We start from the raw sequence: 24,632 nt of genomic DNA on the forward strand, positions 1-24,632 counted from the left end.
AAATCTGCCACAAGTTGCCTCATCTAGGCTATTTTTGATTATGCGCTGGATACGAAGAGTATCAAACTTTTATGATGAGCTCTTATTTCCATACACCTATCAAATAATAGTACATAACAACTTGAAAACATGCACAGGAGACCGTGCACTTCGACCAACTGATGTTGAATTTATATATTCCGTCTTTTCCGAGAAGCACCGGTCGAATGGAGCTGAAGTCAACAAGGACAGATTGCCTATATAGTGATTATGTCAGTAGATTCATGAATTGACATTTATACTATGAAAAATGTAGTAGTTGCGGGCTGGTTTCTGTTTCCTTAGCTTGATATGAAAACGTCTGCCTCTAATTGTTTTTCTTGAAAGCTTCCCAGTCCTTCATTTTCCCAGTGTTACATCGACCTTCAGCCATTTTACCTATACACACATTTGCCTCGGCCGATTCTCAAACAAGCACCGCCGGCACGCCCACTAACCACACGGTTGTTTCACCTCGATATCGCCGACGGTGATCAGCATCTCTCTATGAATTGGTTGTATAACGTGGATGTCTAAAAGCTGATGGTGGAGTTCTTGAGAATTTCGGTAAGGTAACCCCTCTAATGAATCGTAGGATCTCCTACTACTGTTTCATCCCAGATCTCAATATAGTTCTAAAACGATGTACGTTCGACAGTGGAAGCAAAGTGTTCCCGCTGTCAATGGGTAATTTTTGACCTGCCACGAAGAGCAGTATAGTATACAGCGTACACGCTACAGATATCACATGCATATTTCCGTATTTCATAGCATATACTCCAAAGCCGGAACAATTGCTGGTGATGACCACTGAACGGTCATCTTTCAAACAAACCAGATGTTTTATAATGTATCCAAAATACGGAGCACGGCTGTTGGTACAAAGAATGTAAAATCCATGATGTTACACCATTTTCACTTTGTTGTTAAGGTAGAATGCGCTTCTGAGACAGATGTTCGGACTGTCAATTATTTTACAAATACCATTCTCGCCTATCACTTGTGGGGGCCTATTTTAAAGCTCTCGGAGTAAGGAAGGGTTTCACCATCACAGTATTGTGAAAATCGAAAATTGTATTTTTCCGAACATAGTAAATACAAGGATGACGGCCATTTTGATTTTCAAATATCGGTAAACATTGAGTAATTTTTCTCTTACTAATACCAAATTTGCACGGTGAGTCATCTAATTTTTATTCCTGATTTAGTGAGACTATGGTTGAAAGTTTCCGTAAGTAAAAATGAGGGAAGTGTTGAAGTCTCTCAGCTTGGAGGCGCGTACTACCTTAATGCAAACATGTGTAGGTGAGTCACGCACTGCGCGTTAAGTTGCCTCGTCTGGTACACTAACTAGGTGCAGGTCAGAATGTCATGATGCGGATTGGTGTTCACCTAGCGTGGCCTCACCATCATTTTCGTTCCTCTCAGATTTTTTGGTTGCTCGCTAGCCCTCATATAGTAGATGTTACTCTAAGCTGGTATTCATCCAATTATGACCTCGGAGGTAGCATGTGTAGATAACATTCTATGTTCTCATATGGTTTGCCCTTGTCATCTGCGTTGGGGCGAACACGGAGTAAAAATAGAATCCATCCCCATTGCAAACAGGTAATCCTGGTTTCTTAGTTGCGTCAGCTCGCCAATATGTCACGGCTGTATTATACAGTTAATATTAAAGACACATGAGAAAGATATGGCTGACACGAACACAGTAACATGTACATGTATATGTCACACTTTATTACTTTGTATTGGAGAAAAGCATCATGGCCTTCGAGTGCGAAATACGTTCGAGTTCGAAATATGTGAAATTTCACTGTTATGTTAAGATTTGCTCCAAGTCCATGGGCATGTAAGTATAAACACATATAATAAATTGAAGGACTAAAAATCAGCAGACCGTCGCGGCGTAGTGGTAGATAGGCTGTTGCGTACATCCTGGGGTGAGTGAATTAGCCCACAGCTTGGCCAGCCATTAACAGCTACCGAGAAAAAAAACCAGGGGTCAGTCAATGTTATGTTAAAATCATGGCAAAATCGTACATGATTGACAGAACAGCCAGCGAGACACAAATGCACATAGCCGTCGACTGGCCTCGAAAAATGCCCCACAAATCGGGGAAGACCCGAAGGGGGTGGCACCAGTCGGTTTTACTACTGTTATCTAGTAAGTCAATAATACATGTACAATATGGGTTTCCCTGTGTTATTTATCCACCTATTTGCGAGTCATGCTCTCACGTAAATATACGAAAAACTGGCTGCTTTCTGATACACTAGCAACATAAGAGAAGAATGCCAAATCGAAAACAATTAAGCTGCCTTCAAAATGTAGGAGTCAATAAAAATACTATATTCGCTTGGCAACTCATGTCGTTTCCAGAAAGAGTGAATGTAATCGTTGGGAGGTACCCGTGTCTATCTCAATATAGAAATTTGCCAATTACATATTCCTAAAATGCAAACTGTGACTACAAATCATGATGCGACGTCGCTGTGATAAAGAGACAAATGTATAAACGCCCGTTTGATAATTATCCTAATTTACTGCAGAGGGACATTAATTATGCGATCAGAAGCTTGATGTTTTCTGAAAATGCAGAGCCATGATGATATTTTTAGCAGCAAAGTCCATTGCTACGTTGCAACGAACACTGTAACTGTGTTGTAAAAATGTCATGACTAGCATGATCGAGAAGTGTCAATATGGATGACATTAAAAACGGAGAAGGAGCGGGTATGTCTACATTGTAACATAAAGGTAGCTTTGAGACCTTCCTCATTAAATCAACAAGGCAAAAATCACTCATGTGTTCAACTGTAATTCGTGGTAAATTCGGCCAATCAATATTTCAGTTTATTCATTAAAAATCGAAATTAGTAATTAGGCTAATGATCGATTGTAAGCGTTTTGTTGTTGTGTAGATGAGGCGTTTTTCGGTCTGTTTCGAAATGGCCAACAGTGAAGTTCCTCGTCTGCATATATTTTTTCCTGGCATGGCATGAAATGTTGTGTTCAATCAGTGAGCGACTTGTACGAGAATGTCTCCAAGTTAGTCTTCGTATTTCAGAAGACGTCACTACGTGCTAGATGGTCAATCAGTAATATGAAAAGGCATGTGTGGGTGACACAAACTGAATATCCTCACGTAACCTAGAAATGAATACAAGAACACAGGCTCACGCGTGGCTTCCTTCGGCCACGACTTTAAATAACCAGATTACTCAAATCACAAAGTAAAAGTAAAGGTGTTTGTCGGTTTGTAACAACATATGTATAGATAATGACATTCACATACACACATTAAAAATGATGCTATCTCTGCAACAGGTGAGAGTACCAGGGGCTGGAAATAGCATAAACTTTGAAACTGACAGCTGGTATTTTTCTTTCAAATCCAAGAGGGTCTGGCAGATTTTTTCCGTCTTTAATCAGTACAATATCAGGCTGAGCGTTGTTCCTTTTACACTCCTGTTGATTAAGCATATAGAAAACTGGTAATTTTAGCACATGTATGAAAAAATTGCTATTACTGACATGCAAATTAGAACAATTATTATGTTCAGACATAAATGGCAATCTACCATGACGCTGTCTTGTTTATTCGTTGTATTGTGACCCATCTCTTTCAACACAAACACTCACTTCAAGGTTATCCTTCCTGGCAACAGTGGTGGTCACACTGTTGCAATTTTATCGATAATTAATTGTCACAAGAGAGCGCCTATGAACGCATTTGAATCACTATTAGCAACAGGCCTACAAACGCAGACTAATAAAGGCTCAACGTGGTGTGTTTAATGATAATATCATTTATTAGTGGATATTAATTGTTCAGACACTGTGCCATTGCACATCCCCTAAAGTAAACAAAAATGACATCACTGACGCATGCGCAGAGCTCACCTGGTTACGGTGAATGCCGAACAACCTTAATGCCCCGATTCAACGATTTTTCTATTGAAACAAATGGTGTTTTGACTGTCAAACTGTAGCACATACACCCTAACAAGAAATGGGTCACAAATTACTGTTATTCTGTTATTCAATATTATTCGGGTTTGCTCTACGCAGTTTATATTTTTTAAGTTCAAAATTTATCAACTTTGCAAAGTGAAGTACACCACTATGTAATATAATAATTGAAATATACGTACATAATTATGCAAATCTTTGGATGAATTTATGAATAATTTGAATAGGGAGGGATGAATTTACAATGACACCACTGTGATATATCTTACCATCATAAAAATATGTTACATATTGTTCTTACTTCAGATATGACCCCGGTAACAATAGATATGTAAGTTATGTATTTCTCGATTACTAAATGCTTATTATAGTCTGCTTCATATTCAAATTAGGCCATCAGTCATCAGAGGCAATAAGGTACCTTGATCGGTGTTGATTTGCTTGTTACTTTTCCAATATGGACTTTTATCTAAAGCTATGCCAGGGTGGATTTTGGTAGACACAGCAAGCGTTCCTCCTCGCATGTTCTATAGGGAATTCTGCATTCTCCATGATAGGTTTTTATCCGAAAAGTCTTTTGAAATCGGTTACAAAGTGTGTATAGAATTTGCAGGGTCTTCACAGGGCCCAGAAGTCACAATCTCTACAAGTGCCCTGAGATGCTTAGGTCTATCTGAACATCAAACTATGCTGTAAATCTATGTTAACAAATAATACAAACAATGGGTACTTGAACCCCTGTGAATTCAACTACTGTGAAGTACACCCTGGATATGATTTATCACTTCACATCAATGACTGACAGTTGACACCATGAAACATTCCGGTATAATACATGACACCTCATTCGGTAAAATCTTGATCGATATACACATTACTTGTACGAATAATGCGACACCTACTGTTAGCAAAGTTGTTCATTTGTCTTTGGTCACCAGGCGACTCATTGTATACATGGCATCAAAATGATGAAAAGATTAGCAAACGTTATATAGGGTACTACCACTCCTTAGCATCAACAAAGTTCTTCAGAAGGCGCGTGGTATGATTAACAATTAATGAACTATGCTCGCAGGGTTTACAATAATCTCCAATGATTATACACTGATCAAACTTTATGTTGAATGTGGTACAATAACAAGAGCAAAAATGGGCCATGCGCGTTGACTCTACTATACTTAATTGATAGTCACTTTTATGTGAAGCAACAGCCCGTCAAAGACGAATCAGCGAGGACAGATCACATACTCATGAAGGCTATGCCAGTACACCTGTCCCTTAAACCACGAGGTTGGGGACTGTGGTCCTAAGTTTCATGAATCATTCAGTTGCCTTAGCCGATTCTCCAACCAACATTCAGGTCACAACCTTCTGACCATAAAATCCTTTCCTGGGCGCACCTCATGCGTTGTTTGGTACAGCGTTATTTTATTGACAATATTGCTGTCTTCCAAACTTTGTATGTTCAAGACATTATCTAGTTAAACGTGACCGACTTTTGCAATGCTAAGTGAAGGCTTTTTGCATTCTCGACGGTTCATTTTTCTGGTTGTCTTTTTTAAAATATAGAACACAGTACCCATAGTTTTTTTCTAAATTCCGCAGGGCATAAAGAGTGATAACCTCTGTACACGCATATTTGTCTCCAATATGCATTCCAGTGTAACCTACAATGACCACTGTCGTTAGGCTCAATACACAATTGATGAATTCTACGAATCATGGGTCACCGGATGTATGGTTGTGTATTTTGGTTTTGTTGCCAAGAAGTCCTCTCGATGCATATCATGGTCATATTGAATTAGTTCACAGTACCAAACGTTTCTTCAGGACATTTAACTAACAAGCAGCGACAAAAATTCTTGGAATGCGCTGAGCATTGTTTGATGATATTCAGTGTGTATATGTCGGCTAAAGTTTGTCCTTGATAAAATCAAAAACTAAAACACAAGCTGGACTTGGACTTGCTTGCCTTTTTTTTCACCCTAACAAGGCTGCTCAGAGGAACATCAACCAGAAGGGATTGTACACATTTGTTGACTCTGCATAGTTATTTTAGAAATAGTCAGTCACAGTGCAAAGCTGTTGCAAAACCAAGATTTTTTTCTAATTCAATAGCTTGAACTGTTTCCGATTGTTGTTCATGAATGCAGCTCCTTACTTTCGTTTTCTCTGTGGCTCATTCAACCTTTTGCCGTGACATGCGCGTCTAGTTGCCACGTCTAGTGAAGCCACGCCCTCTAACCTTAACATACTTTTTGCTGATTCTTACTTCATTTGTAAAAAAATATGTTACTAGAATTGTTAAGCAACGTTATTCTAAAGTTTGTATTTTCAAGATGTAGTGCAGATTATAAGAGTGTAAAACGATCGATCTGGATAACGTTTCGTATGAAGATTATTCTGCAGTTTCCAAAGCTTGGTTTTTCAAACGAATTCTTGTGTCACAGTGTGTACAGAGAAATCTTAATTGGGTATTAAGGGTACAAACATTCATAACCTCGGTAAGTATTTTGAGATTATGGAAGTTTATATCAATGCCAACCACCATGGTAATTAATCTGTTTAGAAAGCATGACTAATTGAATTCGTGTGAAATCTGCTCAGGTGCAGCCGACACATATTCTTGTGTGACCTGAGACGACCCGTTCTCCTTGGACCCTCCTTCTCTATTATGATGCAAATATGTTCTACAAATCAAAGTTCCCCTGATGTATGGCTTTGTGCACTTTCGTTTTATCGTCTGATTGATACATAGCACCAAAATCATTCTATGACTTGACACAAGTGCCAATACAAATTGTTTCATCTAGGACTCCACTGTCAGCATCAAAAGCGATTTGGAAAATGCGTTGGGAATGAGTAATAATGAACACAGGTGGTACAGTTTATGATATCCTTCAATGATTACTCATTGATCAATTTGTTGCAAATGATGAAAACAAAACAAGTAAAATATAACTACAATGCACCATAGATAATCACTTGGTGAAAGTCACTTTTATAATAAGCAACGGCTGATTATGGGGACATCCATAAACGAGAGACAGTACTCTTTAAGATGGTGATTATGGAGTTACTGCCTGACCGTGGTGTGATTATGTGAGTACTAGTTTCATTACATACGCCGTCTGGTCGCAGATGAAGTCGTTAGTAACACAGGACAGCTAAAAAGAACATTAGCTGCATCTTGCTATTTTCTAATGGTAGACCTGACATCACAATCTGTCTCAGATATTTTTGTGAAAGTAAGATGCCGTTGCTTTGAATTCCGTTTTCCAAGTACTACATCGACCTTCAGTCAGTTCATCTGAATACTGTCGCCATGTAAATTCTCAAACATAAACTTAAGGCAGATGACACGCCCTCTGACCCAGTGTAGCGATGACGTCGATATCTTTTGCGATAATCGACGGCTTTGTTAGGTTGAAAACAATTGCGTGGATGTGTTTGGTCTGAGCAGATTTTGAACTTGGGAGAGTTTCGGTAAGATAACCTCTATATTGTATTCTTCAAGGCTGAGTCTCTTTGACAGGATTCATCCTTTTAATTAATCTTCATTCTTATAAGAAATGGTAAACCGACAGACCGGATGAAGCAAAGTGTTCTCGCTTTCAACGAGACACATTTGCCCCGCCACCTTGGGTTAGTGTAATAGACATGCTGTAAATATCTTGATGCACGCGATTGATATTACACGCATGTTTCATAGAAATGTTAATTTGTCGATTTCCATGCTAACGAAAACCCGCCCATGCATATTATCGCTAAGAGTTATTTGCTCTATACACCTGACAATTTTGTGTAGTATCAAGGAGAACAAACGGTATCCAAAAATGTGATTAAACACCGTGTCGAGCCATTTTCTTTGCAGTCAGCGCAAACACATTAAAGCAAAATAAAACACTACGTGGCTGTGACCGGTTCGATGCACATCAGAGGTTGGGTATTCATAACATTGATTTACCCCTGTGTCGGTATACATTACAAAGATTGGCATTCACCTATTGTGGCCTCATCACCATTTTCGTCTCTCTCCGATTTCTAAACGAGTCGTGTTTCAGTTGCTAGTCAGCACTCGTACATTCGCTGTCTCCTTTGAATAGCTGAGGACGACGAGTTTAGCAATTCACCATACTTTGACCGTGTAAGTATCAATACATCCAAACTCTCTGGTTGATTTATCTGCGATGTCTGAGTCTCTACATGCAGGTAATCGTGTGCTTTCAGGTACCACAGAGATACATTATAGTCAGTTAGATAGTTTTTTCAAAACGTTTAGCAGACAGACACAAAATATAATGGGCATGGGTACAGCACTGGCATGCAAAATCAGCATCAAACATGTATGCCACTCTCTAAATAGAGATGTGTGGTTTTTAAATGAGCTACAGGTAGCATTGCACGGCGGACATCCATTCGATTCAAGTGAAAAATAATATTTATCTAAAAGTTGTGTGAAGATTGTACGTGAACTTGGCCTCACAACAAAAAGAAAATCCCCCGATGACCAGCTCCATACATCTTCCTGCCAGTCGAGCAAGATCCGATAAGGTAGGCAACAGCCTGACCTTCAAATCTTGTTTGTTAATTGTTCAAAGCTTCTCGAGTAAAATATAAATGATAGAATTGTTATTTATAGTATTCTTTACGAATCGTCTGATAGAATGCATTTTATGACAAACTGGCAGCCTTGAACGCCAAAAACTTACGACAGTACCAATGCGTATAAATGATAAAATGCGAATCAAATGAAAGTGATAATACAAAACCGCAATACGCTTGGCACTAGTTTGTGGCGCTTCCTGGAAAGTATGGGCGGAATGCATTTCAAGACGCCTTAGTAATTCTGATAATCTGAAATAGCTCATGGTACATTCTTACATCGCAAACCATTACGTATTCATGAGGCGAAAAGTGCATGAGGCGAAACCATCGTCTGGACGCGGGCTCATTCGGAGGGATACGGCGTCTCAAAAGTCATAGTTTACCGGTTAAAATTAGGATAATGTCACGGCAGATTTTCCCTTCTAGCTGCTGCATGTCAAAAGAAGGTTGAGTAATTTACTGCAACGCTGTATATTTGTTCGGCTGTCTAGTGACCAGCTTCTCAGAAGACTTCTTGGTTAATCCTACCTGCCACGTTACCGGCCAAACTTTCAAAGTTCATGAACTGTGGCACCTATCCGACAACGGTACTCCACAAAAAATTTGGTACAGGTAAATGAGCAGCCAAACGCCAAGCGCACGATAGGAATCAGTCAAACAGGCAGAGACATATGCAAATCATCTTTTATTCGATTTGCGAACCCGAATCAATAACAACAATACATAACCAGTATAGTAACGCTATACAAGGTCGACTTAAAGTCGTCGACTGTACTTATAAATGTAACAAGATAACTGCAGTAACTGATCACAGCATGAGCCTGAACTATATATATAGAAAACGCCACAAGCAAGCCAAAATGGTAATGAACTGTGACATGTGACTGATCACGTGCTCGTCTTTTTTCGATAGCTGGGCCGCGGAGGGCGGGTTGCACATGTCTCTGCCTGTTTGACTAACTCCTATTATACTAACATATATCAGTCGACACAGGTAGGCAGAGCCCTACGCAATATAGAGAGAGAAAACGTACAATTAATTTTGAAGCTTTGAAATTACGAAACGCTGGAACGACTGACTCATATCGTGCTAACGTTCTCACTTGCTGTGGATCTTCAGAATGCTGTCCGTATAGTTCTCAGCAAATAGTCATTTATTATCAACTTCATCAATGCTTTAAATGATCCTTAAAGTGAAGATATCAATTTTCTCCTGAGATGACAAAGTGAAATGGTAACCTCAAAAATGTTGATGATGTGAACAGCTAAAGGTTGCTATTCTATTGACAACGGTGTCCGTTTCCATACAGGCTTCATTATTTTTTACAGTCAAATACCTTTCTGGTCAAATGTCAGAGCGTACACCTTGTTAATTTTGAATGCCCATTTTCACTAGACTTTTCACGCACGAGATTTATTGTTGTACGGATGTCGGTGTGCCTGTCTGTTGGTATGATATCTACGGAAATGCTTATAGGCTTGGATACAAATCTGTTACATACATTCTGATTGAATTTGATTACTGATGACGAAATAGTACCTGTTTTTGTTCCTATCTCTCTCAACCTAACACGCGTTTTAATCGTCTAGAATACGATATTCTCAGAATGATTGCAATATATACGATCAATGTTGCTAAAAATAGTCATCTCGCATATATTTTGATTACTAAGCCGTTCATTGTTACTGATATTGCTCATATGCTCATCAAAGGCACTTACACTTTGGTATATATACTAAAATTCAATCACGTGACCCTTGATAAGTTAACATTTAACAGTTTCGTACCAGCTATTTGAAAATTTGCATCTTTAATCCTTATAAAATGAAGCTGTATATCAATTGTGACCACACAACATTTTATGAACCTTGCAGATAAATTGCTCACAGCGTATGAGTAAACGTAACGATTTATCATATCGTTGTTTACGTCAAATAATTAGTAATTTGCGCATTAAACTGTCTTTTTGAATGTTTCAACATTTTGCTAATTTAGCGCAGAACGGACACACTTAATTCGATGCATATTGTCAGTGATATTGACATTAAGATAACATAGGCATGAAGTCAGAAAAAAACTATTATGTCATTTCGTGGACGTAAACTGCGTATTCTGAAACACTGGCAAATTTTCAGTTGACACCTGATATCTCAGTGTAAAATTTATCGCAAATTTATCTTCATTGCAGGGCTAGTAATTGTAAGTTGCATCGACTAGGAGAGTGCGTTACAACAATGCCAAGAGCCGAGATGAGCAAACCAAGTAGGTGTAATTATTTATATTGTAAAGCCATGCCATGCATTTTATCATTTTTTATATTGCTGCTTTCGGAGATGTTAGGGTGTTAAATATTTTGATTCGTCGCTCAGTATTGATACTTGTACATATAAGTTTCCAACAAATTATAATCATTGCGATAAAACAACGCCCGTTTAGACAGTGAGCGAACATTGGCATGATTTTGGAAGCAGACAAACAGTAAGGACATACATTTAATCCTCATCATCGAGGCATTTACAGGAGTCTGAGAGGTTTATATGTAATTGGTTCACAACTGTAGACAATACGGCGCACAAGAATGAAATCGGTAAATTTGCCATGTATTCTTCTCAGAACTATTTGTTTATTTTGATATACTATTGCTAGGAGTCGTTGCTATAGGAATCTAATGGTCATTGTTTTATATATTCTTTTATATCATAACAGGTAAAATGGCACAGAGCATACCACTCTGCTATCCTGACAACTTTAAATGGGACAGAGACAATGGTGTTCTCGTCAAAGGAGGTTCGACTCGCGGTAAACTGGTCGTGTGTGAAGATGCGCTGGAAATCTTACGATCCATCGATGGCCCAATCTGTCCAATAGCTGTCACAGGACCGGCTAGGACAGGGAAATCATACATAGCCAGTCAACTGATCGAACCCAGACCGATTGACTGTGTGTTTACAACGTCCAATAAAATGAAAGCATCTACAATGGGTAAGTGGAAGTGTATTTTACACATAGGAAGATTGTGTTTGTGTTTTATATGAGGCATTTTGTTTGTAAACAGATCTGAGGTAACAGGTTTTCTGCACCAAAATGCGTTAGTTAAGTTTGATAGAGACAAAAGATTGCCGTGATTAATGTGAAGAAATGACCCTACGGATGGTGTTTGGAAGCTTTCTGTCTTATCTGCATTATACTTTCTGATTTGCCTTTTCAAAAAATCACCAGGCATATGGATGTGCACTGAGGTGTTCAAGAGGACTCTAGAAAATGGAACAGAAGTGACTGTGATTGTTCTGGACACTGAAGGCCTCGGTGCCTACGATGCGTACAAGAAAGATGATATGCAACTCTTTGCGTTGATGTGTCTGCTGTCTTCCCTTTTGGTTTACAACTGCAGAGGAGTTATGTCAGCCGAGGACATCAAGCAGTTAAGGTAATTTAGTTTCGAAAATATAGACCACGAAAAGAATTGATTGCAAAAACAATGTACAGCATGTATTTATTGCAGCATTTTGCAGTCAGTTTAGCCTCTCAAGACATTCTGTCGGGTATTGTTAAATTCACAGAAAGCCTTTACTTCTGTGCTATGTTTTCATCGCTTGTCTGCTGTGCAATCACTTCTCCTTAGGTTCAACTTGTTCGCAGAGGCTTAATAGCAAACTAGTGTGCAATATTGACGATAGTGAATGTTTTCTGCAAATATTGTTTGGCATGTACTTGTCTGAGGTAGAACCTGTGAGATGAATAAGAAGTTTTGGATTTCGGTGATGCCAAAGGTAATTGTGGTCTATCATTTCTGACATATACCATAGTCACGCATGTGAAAATCTTTCGCTCTTTTGTATCGACGTTGAACAAAAGGCTCACAATGTTGGCCCACATTGACCAGAGTTGCGAAAGAACATAGTGATAGGGCGTCAAGGAATACGAACGGCCCTTCACAGTAACCCCTGTAGCTTTCGTTCTGAACATTGCCCAGTGTTATCTGTTACGTAAACTTAAATTATTAAAGTTCGCCATTTACGAGATGCAATTTATGTCCCTGAACTTCTTACAAAAATCAAAGGTATTTGCCTTGATCGATCTCTTCATCGTTTGCAGAGATTAACTAAATCTTTCTACTTGCTTATACAGCTTAGTGGGAACACTTGATAAAGTCCTTCAGGGAAACAAAGAAGGAGGTGGCAATAAATCGCTTGCTACAGACTTCATCAACTTCTTCCCTAACTTCATGTGGTTGATACGTGATGTCACATTGGAATTTGTAATCACGAGAAATGGAAAGGAGGAAGTGGTTGGGGCGAAAGAGTACATCCTTCAAGAGGTTAGTGATACTTGAAAAATATATGTACTCTAACAGACCTTTAAACCACGTTGTACATTCACGCTTACCATCAAGGTCTGTGTCAGGATCGTGTTTGAATATGCTACGAAATGTGTTTTCTGGTAACTTGTCTTCAAAACGGTCACGTGCACTTTACAACCGCCACTAGTATGGCCAATGCTGACTATAGAAATTATTGATCTTCATCGATTAATTAATTATTGGGTATTTAGTAAGTAACTAAGTTTCCTGTGTGATTGGTCAACTAATGATGACAGGCATTGACATAGATTAAAGACCTAAACAGTAACAAAGGCATGTCACTAAAATTGCGTGTGTTCTGATAGAAGGTTATTCTCACTCAATTTATAGGTGCTAAAAATAGAGAAAGAAGATTACAGATCCGATGAGAAAATTAAGGAAAGTAATCGTCTTCGCAGAGTTCTGTTGACATCATTTCCGGTGTTTGACGCAATGAAACTTACCATGCCATCGAGTGATCCCAAAGTGATGTCCGTGATGAATAAAGGAGTAAATCGCAATCGCTTAAGCCAAATATTTCTTGATGGTATAGACGATTTCGTCTCCAGGTGTGGATCACTTATGAAACCAAAGAAAGCCTGGCCCTACGTCGGAAATATCCACGGCAAACGTAAGAGCTATAAATATATACCTTGTCTAAATCTCTAACAGTCTGAGACAGTTTCCATGTTGCTATACGAGCAGAATAAATTACTGTCTACTACGGACCGTTGATAATCGGACCACGCTCATAGCAAACGAACCTCCTTTCACTTGTTTTCCCATCCTCCACAACTAAACGATGCAAAATATAAGGCAGACGGCGGAGGCGAGAACCGAATTCCTTTCGAATGTTACAGATTGCTGAAATAGACTAGCTTTAAGTTTAAATTTTTGAAAGATGATTGAATAGCAAATAAAGATAAAAGATAATCCGACAAACGATGAGTACAGGGCATTTACTCGTATTCCACTCCGCAGGGTGGCATACAGTGAGAAAGTGTGAAAGTTAACTCGTGGAGATCTAATTACAGTTTAATCTTTACGTGATTACGTTTGTTCTTAATGCAGTCCCTTACGCAAACAATCAAATATGTTCTTGTGAACACGTAAAATTGACGGCTTGTGAAAAGGCTGATTAAATTTTAATTATGACGATCATTTTACATGTGTGCGTTTTTACAATGAATACAGGTAATCCTTATGCGAAAAGCATATCTTGTGTTGGTAATGCAAAGAAAGGTTCATACCAGAGGTACATTTATTCAAAAATCCTACATCAAAAGCCAATCTGCATTTATTCCTCTTCACAGAGTTTGCCGAGCTTGTCAAGCAATACGTCTCAGAGTTAGCCATCAACAGTGATGAACTATTCATACACTCCGCTGTAAACAAAGTGATGGAAGCTTTGTTGAATGAAGCAAAGAATTGGCATTCGTGGAATATCGTAGTGCCATGGACAGTTTTCGCCAAATCAGCTCTTCCATGCCCCAACCACGAAGTCCTGAACAAACATCGCAGCTGTCACTTCAAAGCGATGAAAGTATTCAGAGACAACACAAAGTACATCAACGATGCCGAACTTCTGCACAGACACACACAGCATCTTGAGGTATGTCCTTACACCATTGTTTTTCGATCTGTTTTTGTAACACAACATTTAAATGTGATGCTTCAATTATACTGAAAAACGTTTTGTTCATTGAAGCATATTTGAAATTATCGCAATTATATTTGTTGTTGCCAGCCTTCGATGTATCTGAAAATTGTATTTAACTCATACTATTTTTCTACCTTTCACACAGTGTTCCCATTTCCCTCCCCATTGTCAGTATGTTTGGTTCATTCTCGAAACTTGTTTTACCTACATTCTGAGTTTAAATTATAATCATTTTCTTTCTCTCTCTTTATATTCATATCTATGCCTGTATACATCTACTTCACTCTGTTCTGGTTTGCATGCCTGTCGACTCTATCCCCTTTAAAAGCAAAGTTTTACATTCTCTGTTAACATTTCTTAATGCGGGTTCGTCACCTTGTTTTATAATTTATCATGTTTTTTCGTCTGTTATTGTTATAAGGAACGGATTGCGTATTTTAGCAAAGATAGCAATGCATGCATCAGTGGGCACCTGCACGTGATATTGGAGTCTAATGACAAGAAGTCCGACGCATTTTGTAAACAGCTGGTGAAGGAATTGATCGAGGAAAATGTGCGTCCATTGATCAGCCCATTTGGCTCGCCGAAGCAGTCTGCAGATTTGAATACTGCTATCCAGAAGGTGGAAACACTGTACAAAGAGAGGCGAGAGGTCCACAGATGTTACACGTCTATAAAACACTACTGGCTGAGGTGTGTGAGTTGACAATTATTATTCAGTGTACCAGTAAAATTCAAAACATGTCACTCTTTTGAAGAAACTTGTCTTTTGACGTCATGATCAGTAACCATCTTAAGTTATGAATTATCTCTGGTGAATGCATGGCAAGCATACATTTAAGAAAACGCGAGACATAGCCTCAGTGTCTTACATCTTGAAATTGACCATAGAGTATACTTAAGGTAAAATGTATGTAGGCATATCACATTATGATAATGTATTATCTTTTCTTATCTATTGTACCTCATAACGATGGGACTTCGTATTTCAGGAAATTATCAAGTTTACAAAAGCCGCTTCTAAAAGCAGAAGCAGTAACGAAGGCAAGAATAAGGAACTAGACAAAAGTACCAAAATTGATATGCTGACCGTGGAAAAAGAAGAGTTGAAGGTACAGTTTAGACATAGGTCTTGAAATACCAAGCAACAAGACAAAAACGAAAAAATTGTCCTCCCAAACAACAATGGTCCACAATGTATATAGATATGATAGGAAATAAATTATGCTATGAAACCATAGATAGACACCTTTACTGGATTTTTTTTGACAAGTTTCATGCTGAAAATATGCTGCACAGTAACAACTGTGAACCACATGTTCTGTGTCCTGTTCTAGTAACAAACCAGGGCGATAAAGCTGGCGTATATTTGCAGTTGTGAAATAATCTTTTTGAAGATTTTTTTCGGGACACTGGACTAACGCGCAAAATGAAAGCACAATGCTTAATCAGTGAAAAAGTTCATTCATCATGTATTCCATACAACAGGTACGCTGTAGGAATTAATTGCCACGCGTTTTTGGACGCTTGCAATAAGCGAGGCAGAATATCAATCATCTGCCATAATGTGTTGATTTGTTGTTTGATTCAGTGGTTTTTTTAATTTTTGCTTTTAGAAAAAGGAAGAGTTTAAACGACAGATCTTGGAAATGAAACACAAAGTTGAGGAAAACATCGTAAGTACGCCACTGACGTTTAGCAGTCGATGATTCAGTGAAAACATTAAAACAGAGTGTAGAACACAAGGTGGGAATTTAAATATATGGGAAATGAGTTCCTCAGGGCAATCACAGTTAGGTTAGGGCATATAAGTCTTGATCATTGCAAAGTAAACACAGAGGCACGGTCAGACTAGGTGTAAACAGACACTGGCGTCTATTTTGTAAATACCTTTCTGGGTCGAAGTGCACATTTGCACACAAGGGATGTGCTCTTCCATGTGTGTATGCTTCTTTATCTACTTAATCACGTCATTCCTTTTGATTTCCAAATTCAGCGGAAGGCAATGCAGGACGACGTCGCCAGACAGCAATCCCAGTCCTCAGCTGACAACAAGGAGAGACATGCCACCGTGTCGTCCCAAATCAAAATGCTGTTTACGACTCATGCTGGATTGGCCAAGGAGCTGCAAAACATAAATGCTGCACTGGAGAAAGAACACCGAACGTCCATTGAACTGCTGAACAAGAAAACACAGATGATGAAGCTGTCACACTAGACGCGCTGTCGCATGCTAACATCATTTTAACGTGACTTATCAATCAGGCACGACAAACGAAAGCCTCGTCCAGTGTTGTTAATTTTGTTCTCCATCTTAGCGAAAGGGCTTAGTAGAAATATTCTCTCGAGCAACCTTCCATTTTGAAAACAAGTATGTCAACGCTGCAGTTATGGATAAAGACATACATATCGGTTGCGAGCAAAGGTTTTACAAGGCTCGATGGAAGGCAATAAGATAAGGAAATATTTCGATTTTTGTCAGGAAATACCTTACTTCTAATCAATTGTTCAAAGTGAGCATTGTGCCTATCATTTCAAGCCTCAAGCGCGTGTCGAAAATCGAGCTCACGGACGTGGTATTGGAGTTCTTGATGATACATTCATATGCATCTTTGTGTGCAGTTGTGTAATGTCTTCTTAAAACCTGTTGATGTTAAAGTATTCAAGCATCACTTTTATATACTGCCATTGAAAGACCGACATATTTACACAATAATCTTAGGTCATCTTGAATTAACGAGAGTGTGTTTGTAGATGAATAGCACCACAAGGATACGTTCATATTAGTTACAGGCCACAAATAGTATTTGTTATTATAAGTGTATGAGTACATTGACAAAATCCTTTAGGATTGAATTTTGATTCGTTGATAAATATATCGTAGTCATGAGTACTTCTAGACCTTTCCCAAATGTGGTGCGAATATGTCAAATTACATTTGCGTACAATTGGTGAGAATTAGACCGGTTAAGATCTTGATATACTCACCAATATAATATAATATGTTATAATAAGTAGTCACCAGTGAATGTAAATATACTAGATTTGTGTCAGTACGCCTGGTATATGTGAATGCATGACTTGTATATTTGGTAATATTTACAACGATATTAAACTTATAATGTAATATATAAAGTCTTATCACTCCGCTCGTGGATCTTAAGTGTTGGAATCGGGATATGAACTTAGGTGACCTGAGCGAAATGAATCAACAAGCTTGGGGTGGGCTGATAGGGGTCAAAATTGGTCAAACTCAAAAGACGTTCTCCAAATTTTACCCATTCCTCAACGGCTTATTCTCTATATTTCCCGCCGGTGTTGTAGGTCAAAGAGTACCCCGTGTGCAGATCAATATTACGTTTTGAAGCCAATTGTATAATTATATTGTTCCAAAGTGTTGACGAGACAAAGCCGCGCGTCGGAACATCGCTTGACAGCAAAACTATTTGATGCGGGGCCTCGTAGAATTTTGCCAAAAGTATAATTACATATAAAACCGGATTGTCCGGGAAACGAGAATTTCTTTTGTTCTCAGGTGGCCAAGATCACCTGCACGATCCCCCAGGTAGTATAACCACAGGGGCTCATAAGTGGCTATTTAAGTCAATATTACAGAGTAATTCTTTCTTTTTAAATGTTACAATAAACCACAGCTGAAGAGCACAACAGTTGTGTAGCTGTCTTTTGTGTAGCTTGTATTGGCATGTATAGTGCGCCCTCAATGGGGAATGTGATCATATGTAAATACGACCTTTAGTTCCGTGACCTCTAGCCAATTCCTCTGGCCATGCCTACTGGCCATGCGTACAGACGTCGCTGTGTTTACTGTACTAATATTTCAGTACAGTAAGCATAGCGAGGGCAGGGCAGGAAGTAGGCATGGCTAGAGGTCACGGAACTAAAGGTCACATTTACGAGGACGCACTATACATGCCAATACAAGCTACACAAAAGACAGCTACACAAGTGTTGTGCTCTTCAGCTGGTTTATTTGTAACATTGAAAAAGAAAGAAAAACGCTGTAATATTGACTTAAATAGCCATTTATGAGCCCCTGTGGTATAACATCTTTAAGAAAGCTAAATCCAGTGCATACAGGCTTGGGTCGCCGATAAAAACGCCACAAGTAGATCCATGATCGATGTGATCAAGTACCCGTACCAACTTTGTCACAAAACAGAGGCTTGGCTGGTTTGACAGTGACATGCGCTTTGGCCTACTCTTCGGATATCTTTCTGAGGTACAGCTGGACCACAATAACTTTAGGTAGGTCAAATTTACCACGCCTAGGATCGGACTGAATTGCCTGAAAATAGGCGGATAATGTAGACATCATATTTCTGGCTGTCTCCGTCCTCAGTCGCTTCGGAGATACAAACGGTCATAGACTTACCTGCCCTCGATACCGGCAGTTATAAAGGTGAACATTCGTCTTTGCATCCTTGTCCTTGAAAACCAGAAACCGCATGATGTCTTCTCTATCTCAATCAATTTGAAATAATTATTGTACAAACGTTTGTTTGAAAATAAACTGGTTTTTTTTCGTCATGCAGTGTTATTTGAACTCTTCCTGAGTAAACTACAAAACAGAATACGTGCATCAGCTGAAATTCAAGCTCCGATCATTGCAGTTATTGTGCTCTATAATCTGTTCAATAAATAACGTGTACAGATAATGTGTACCAGATAATTGTACACCTCTTCAGTGCACGTTGACCTGCTCACAAAACTACCAGTCGAATAAAGTTACTCTAGACTAATATTTGACGTATGTTACATTGGTAAAATGTCCACTGTTTTGTTCATCATCAGCTTTCAATACGTATTGTCAACTATCAAAATACAAACGCCCTCCACGTTGATGGTGTCGATCATCAACATAAAGTAGGTTTCTGAAGTTAAAAAAGGAAAATAGCATTCAAGGTAACGTGGCGTGTTTAACAATCAATCCATAATCTAAAAATTTTCACACCGCATTAACGCCATTCTGTCTTCTAATAACTGGTACCTTTACATTCCGAACCTTAGTTATTGAATGAGTGGTATTTATTCATTAATGTTGTACATCAAGTTAAGCAAACATGTTGTATTTCGTATCTAGGCTTTGTTTGTTTATGTATAACACAGGGCTGCTATTCCAGTTTCCAAATACTACAGTACAGTTTCTTGTTGTTTCTTGCGCACTCCGAGGAATACCACCACGTGTTAAAACGACTGTAAACGTTTGGAGCGCATCTGCTGAATAGAAAACGACAGTGAGACGTAGATTGAATACGTTCATTGCCACCAGAGTGGTGTCAACTGTACGATCCCATTTGAATTATGCTCGACAGTTTATAGAAATGATCTTACAACAACAATGAAACCACCACACGTGGTGACACTTTGTCAGTTCAAGTTCTTCATCAACCGAGATAAGATTCGTTATCTACTCTTATCTCTAGACTCCTCCTCTGTAATTATAAAGTATGACATTCGCCCGCAAACGAGATCTAAGTACTGTCAATACTCGACCCTACTCCGTGAATAGCTCTATTATTTTCAGAGTTTTAAATCGAAATCATTGAATACCGAAACAATTGGAGTAAACATAGAATAGCTGGCGATGGATTCAAGCGATAAATACAAGTACAATGGCTTAAAAACAATTAATATGGGCAAAAATAGAAGGTAAGCTTTCATACACGCAGAGCTGCCTATCGTGACAGGTGGTATAATTCCAACATGGTGACCTAGGCTATGTTTAATGAATGGCATTCGCATTTCCAGTGTTTACATTCCGACAAAATATTTCAGAGTTCGATGCACACAGCGTGTTGAGAATTCGTACGGCATGTTGGACACAACAAAAGGCGCCTCTTAAATGCTCTAAAACATATATGTCTTGTTAAATGCTAACCAAATGGCTATAAATTTTGGTTTACAAGTCATGAGTATGTGACCTCCTCTGAACTCTGATCTAACAAAGGACACGCTTGGCAGGATTTTAAACGCACCTGGATACCAGCCACCTCATTCTACCAACATAGCACAGTTGACGCCGAGTGACCATAGGGTGTGACCTTAACAACCCCTTTTCATAAGGTGCGGATTAAATGATATACAACTTAGCTCAATAAACCAGGCGTCACCGGATGTATGGTTGGTATGCTTCGTCGTTCAATCGCCGGAAAATAACTGTCAGGTATGGCATGACAATTTACAAGTTGCTTCATGTAGGATGCCACTTCTTCACAACGACAAGGTTATTTTTGAATATGTGCCAGATATGAAGAGTATCAAACATTGTGATGATGAGCTATAATTTCCATACATCTATTAGAAAATAGTTCATGATCGAGTAACAACTGAAAATTATGCGCAGTAGACCGTGCACGTAGACTAAATGATTAAATTTATAGAGTGGGTGTCAATTCTGTTCCACAACTCAGTGTTTCAGACGGACACATTGCATGTACAAAACAAACGATTTGCTTGATTATTACGACATATTTGAAAGTCACCGCCTCATTGATAAATCACGGTAAACAAGTATTGGGTGCCTTTTTCTAGACCGATAGTTGATAAGCTGATTACAATTTACCTACGATACCGTCTTTTCCAACAAACTCCGGTCGAATACAGTGGAAATCCACAAGGACAGATTGCCCATATTTTGATTATGTCAGTAGTTTTGATTTATGAAATGTCATTTACATTATGAAAGCTCTGGTAGTCGTAGGCTGGTTTCCCTTTCCGAAGCTTGATGTGAAAACATCTGATTTTCATGACAGCGTCCCATTGCTTTAATATTCTTAGTTTTGCATCGTGACCTTCAGCCGCTATACCTATACACAGTTGCCGGGCCGATTCTAAAATAAACACCAAGGTGACGGCACGCCCCCAACCATATGTGGGTGTGATACCGATAGCACCAGCGATAATCAGCAGCTCTTGACGGGTTGATTGCAATAAGGTGGATGTCTTAAAGCCCATGATTGACTTTCGGAGAATTTCAGTTAGGTTACTAGCCTCTATTTTGAATCTTAGCGTCTACGGTTTCCTCTGAGATCTCAATAATTCAGAAACGGTATAAGAATGACAGGATGAAGCAAAGTGTTCCTACTTTCATTGAGTTATGTTTGCCCCGCCAGGAAGAGCTGTGTTATCATGCTGAAAATATCTTCATGATCATACACTCATGACATTTACTCTAACGAACACATGCTTGCGAAGATCACTGAAAAGTCAGCTGTGTTAGGCAGCTAATACCAAGGACACGCACGCTTGAGACAGTTATGGCCGAAAAGGACACCGTTTACATGTATATGCCAAACTTTATCACTTGTATAAGAGAAAGGTTGCACGGCCTTTGAGACAAACACTGCATGACGGACAGCCGCTCAACTTATATAAAAAGTTAGTGCTATATAGGAATCATAGCAAAATTGAATATGGTTGACAGAACAGCTAGCGATACACAAAACCACCCATCTGTCAATTGGCCTCGGAAAATGCCCTGCTATTATTGGGGAAGACCCGAAGGGAGGTGGCAAAGTCACTGCTACTACTGTTATCTTGTAAGTCAATAATATATGTGCAATGTGAGTTTCCAGGTGTTACTTATCCGCTTATTTGCGAGTCACGCTGTCGTGTAAATACATGACAAACTGACTGGCTTCTGTTACATTAGCAACATAAAGAAAGGGGAATGCAAAACCGATAACAATTAAGCTCCCATCAAAATGAAAGTGTAAATAAAAAACACGGAATTCGCTTGGCAACACGTGGCGCTTAAACGAGTGAACTGGATGCGTTTCGAGATACCCGTGTTAATCTGAAAAAAGAAATTATCCAATTCATATTCTAACGATACAAACTTGTGATTACCAATTCATCAGGCTACGTCACTGTGATGAAGAGGGAAATTTTACAGACGCCCGTTTGATATTTATCATGATTTATGGCAGAGACACGCTCTTTATGCAACCTGATGCTGGAATATTTCTGAAAACTTGCATCAGAGCAGCCAGCGCGCAAAATTTCGCCTGTTGTATTTTGCGTGTTGTATTGTTTGTGTTGTCAATTGGTAGCGTGCGGCTGGCCAACAGCGAAGTTCCTTGTCTACAAATATTCCATAAATATTCCATATATTCCATATCCGGGGCTTCCAGTATAGCAAGAAATGTCGAGTTCCGAGTTGGTAATTTGTACGAGAATGTCTCAAAATTAAGCTGTGTAATTCAGAAGGGATGTCACACTAGTTATTTTACGTGCTAGATGATCCATCAGTAATTTTAAAGGGCATGTGCTGGCGATATGACTTGAATATATTCGTGTCGCATAGTTTCCCATGGAAACGAAGACAGTAGACACACAGGCTCAGGCGTGTCCTCCAGCGGCCACGACTTGGTCGAGCGGTTTTGACTGTGATGTCTTCGCTAGGTGACTGGGCGCTATACGTTGTGAGTTCGAACCTGATCGAAAATCTACTGAATTTAAATATCGAAATTAATTTATCTATGCAGTATAAGTTCAGGTGTCGGTCGGTTCATGACAATATGTGCAGATAACAACATTCAAATACACACATTAAAATGAGTATATCTACAACTCGGGCGAGTACAAGGTTCTGAAAACGGCATTTTTAAGCTTTGAAGCTGATAGATAGTACTATACTTTTGAATCCGAGTGGGTTCCGTCTCTACTTAGTAATATCAGCGTTTTCCCTCTTACACTTATTTCGATTTAGCGCATTAACGTAATGCTGTAAGCACACAGAAAATTGGTAATTTCAGCAGAAGTATGTGTCATAATTTGCTCTGTCAGATATTAATTGACATAATTATTATCGTGACATTGTGTCAGACTGTTATAAAGTAGTTTTTCAACATTTATGTTATTTAACATTATTCACTATTTGCTTCCGACAATTTATATTATTTTAGATTCAATTGAACTTGCAAAAGTGTAGTATCATATTATGTGATATAATCATCGAAATATACTAAACATAGCCTATCTACGCAAATTTGAATAAGTTTATAAATAATTTTGACTAGGAAGAATAAAATCATAATACAACCACCGTGATATTTCTCACCATCAAAATTGTTCTTGCTTCAAGTGTGACCGAAAAATTTCATGAATGAAATCTAAATGATTGAAACAACAGTTCGAATTCATCTTAGATAACATCATCGGGACAGATTACAAATCCCTGGTGACACGGTCCCTCATATCACGAGGTTGGAGGCATGTGGTGTGCAGTTTCATGAATCATTAGTCAAAATGATACTGAGCTTGATATGAAGACGTCTAATTCCATCTCTTGTTCATGTGGTCATTTCACTGCTTTTCATTTATCAGCATGACAGCTTTTCCCCACACGGATTTCGACGTGACAAGATGTCGCTATGGCAGCCAAGAGAGACAACTGGCCACGTCTGTTAATATTCATGTTTACTTTACGTCTCATTTGTAAAAAAGATATTTTACTAGAAATGTTATACTACACTATTCCAAAGTCTGTGTGTTCAAGCTGTAGTGTACATGATGAGAGTGAAAGAGATCGTTTCGGATAACGATTTGTAGTGAAGGTTATTTTGAAGTCTCCAGGGCTTCTTTTTTTTCAACAGGGGCTTTGTGTGATACGGCATGCACTGAAAATTAATTAATTGGCGTATGAGGGATAAACATTCACAACCTCAGTTAGTGTTTTGAGATTATGGAAGTTAATATCAATGTTTCCCACCATGGTAATTAATCTGTTTAGAAGCCATGACTAATTAAACTCGAGTAAAATTGGCTCAGGTACAGCCAACACACATCCTGTGTAAACTAAGGACGACCCGTTCTCGTTCGACTCTCCTTCCGTATTATTATGCAAATATGTTCAACGAATCAAAGTTCACCGGAAATATGGCTTTGTGCACTTTCGCTTTACTGCTTGAAGTTTCCTTTGGTACATAGCATCGAAAGTATTGAATGAGTTGTCACAAGTGCTATAAAATCGTTTTATCTAGGATCCCACTGTCAGCATAAAAAAACT

At 38.8% G+C, this 24,632-nt stretch overlaps 2 protein-coding genes across 4 annotated transcripts; both read left to right on the forward strand.

The window, feature by feature from the left end:
* The first annotated feature begins 7,195 nt into the window (after positions 1-7,195).
* On the forward strand, positions 7,196-15,714 carry LOC139126074 (guanylate-binding protein 2-like). 3 transcript variants are annotated; one of them, XM_070692130.1, is made up of 10 exons: positions 8,170-8,548; positions 9,094-9,214; positions 10,792-10,865; positions 11,310-11,585; positions 11,823-12,030; positions 12,732-12,921; positions 13,294-13,573; positions 14,256-14,554; positions 15,024-15,295; positions 15,595-15,714. In XM_070692130.1, exons 3-10 carry the CDS (start codon positions 10,838-10,840, stop codon positions 15,662-15,664), a joined length of 1,623 nt encoding a protein of 540 aa, XP_070548231.1. In that variant the 5' UTR covers positions 8,170-8,548; positions 9,094-9,214; positions 10,792-10,837; the 3' UTR covers positions 15,665-15,714. The 3 variants fall into 3 exon arrangements, with proteins under 3 accessions (XP_070548233.1, XP_070548232.1, XP_070548231.1); XM_070692132.1 differs by lacking the exons at positions 8,170-8,548; positions 9,094-9,214; positions 10,792-10,865 and adding exons at positions 7,196-7,480; positions 8,059-8,141; XM_070692131.1 differs by lacking the exons at positions 8,170-8,548; positions 9,094-9,214; positions 10,792-10,865 and adding an exon at positions 7,531-8,141.
* On the forward strand, positions 15,662-17,737 carry LOC139126075 (uncharacterized). The gene is made up of 3 exons (XM_070692133.1): positions 15,662-15,714; positions 16,219-16,278; positions 16,599-17,737. Exons 1-3 carry the CDS (start codon positions 15,685-15,687, stop codon positions 16,818-16,820), a joined length of 312 nt encoding a protein of 103 aa, XP_070548234.1. The 5' UTR covers positions 15,662-15,684; the 3' UTR covers positions 16,821-17,737.
* Positions 17,738-24,632: the final 6,895 nt, after the last annotated feature.

This window comes from Ptychodera flava (assembly GCF_041260155.1).
Source record: "Ptychodera flava strain L36383 chromosome 3 unlocalized genomic scaffold, AS_Pfla_20210202 Scaffold_26__1_contigs__length_13983176_pilon, whole genome shotgun sequence".
Classification (NCBI taxonomy): domain Eukaryota; kingdom Metazoa; phylum Hemichordata; class Enteropneusta; family Ptychoderidae; genus Ptychodera; species Ptychodera flava.

Bases quoted from the DNA above. Each gene is read 5' to 3' on its own strand.
- LOC139126074 (XM_070692130.1), top strand. From the start codon at position 10,838: ATGCCAAGAGCCGAGATGAGCAAACCAA. The intron at 12,031-12,731 runs GTAATTTAGTTT...TTGCTTATACAG, and splicing joins GAGGACATCAAGCAGTTAAG to CTTAGTGGGAACACTTGATA. The intron at 14,555-15,023 runs GTATGTCCTTAC...TATTGTTATAAG, and splicing joins GACACACACAGCATCTTGAG to GAACGGATTGCGTATTTTAG.
- LOC139126075 (XM_070692133.1), top strand. From the start codon at position 15,685: ATGCTGACCGTGGAAAAAGAAGAGTTGAAG. The intron at 15,715-16,218 runs GTACAGTTTAGA...TTTTGCTTTTAG, and splicing joins TGGAAAAAGAAGAGTTGAAG to AAAAAGGAAGAGTTTAAACG. The intron at 16,279-16,598 runs GTAAGTACGCCA...TTCCAAATTCAG, and splicing joins ACAAAGTTGAGGAAAACATC to CGGAAGGCAATGCAGGACGA.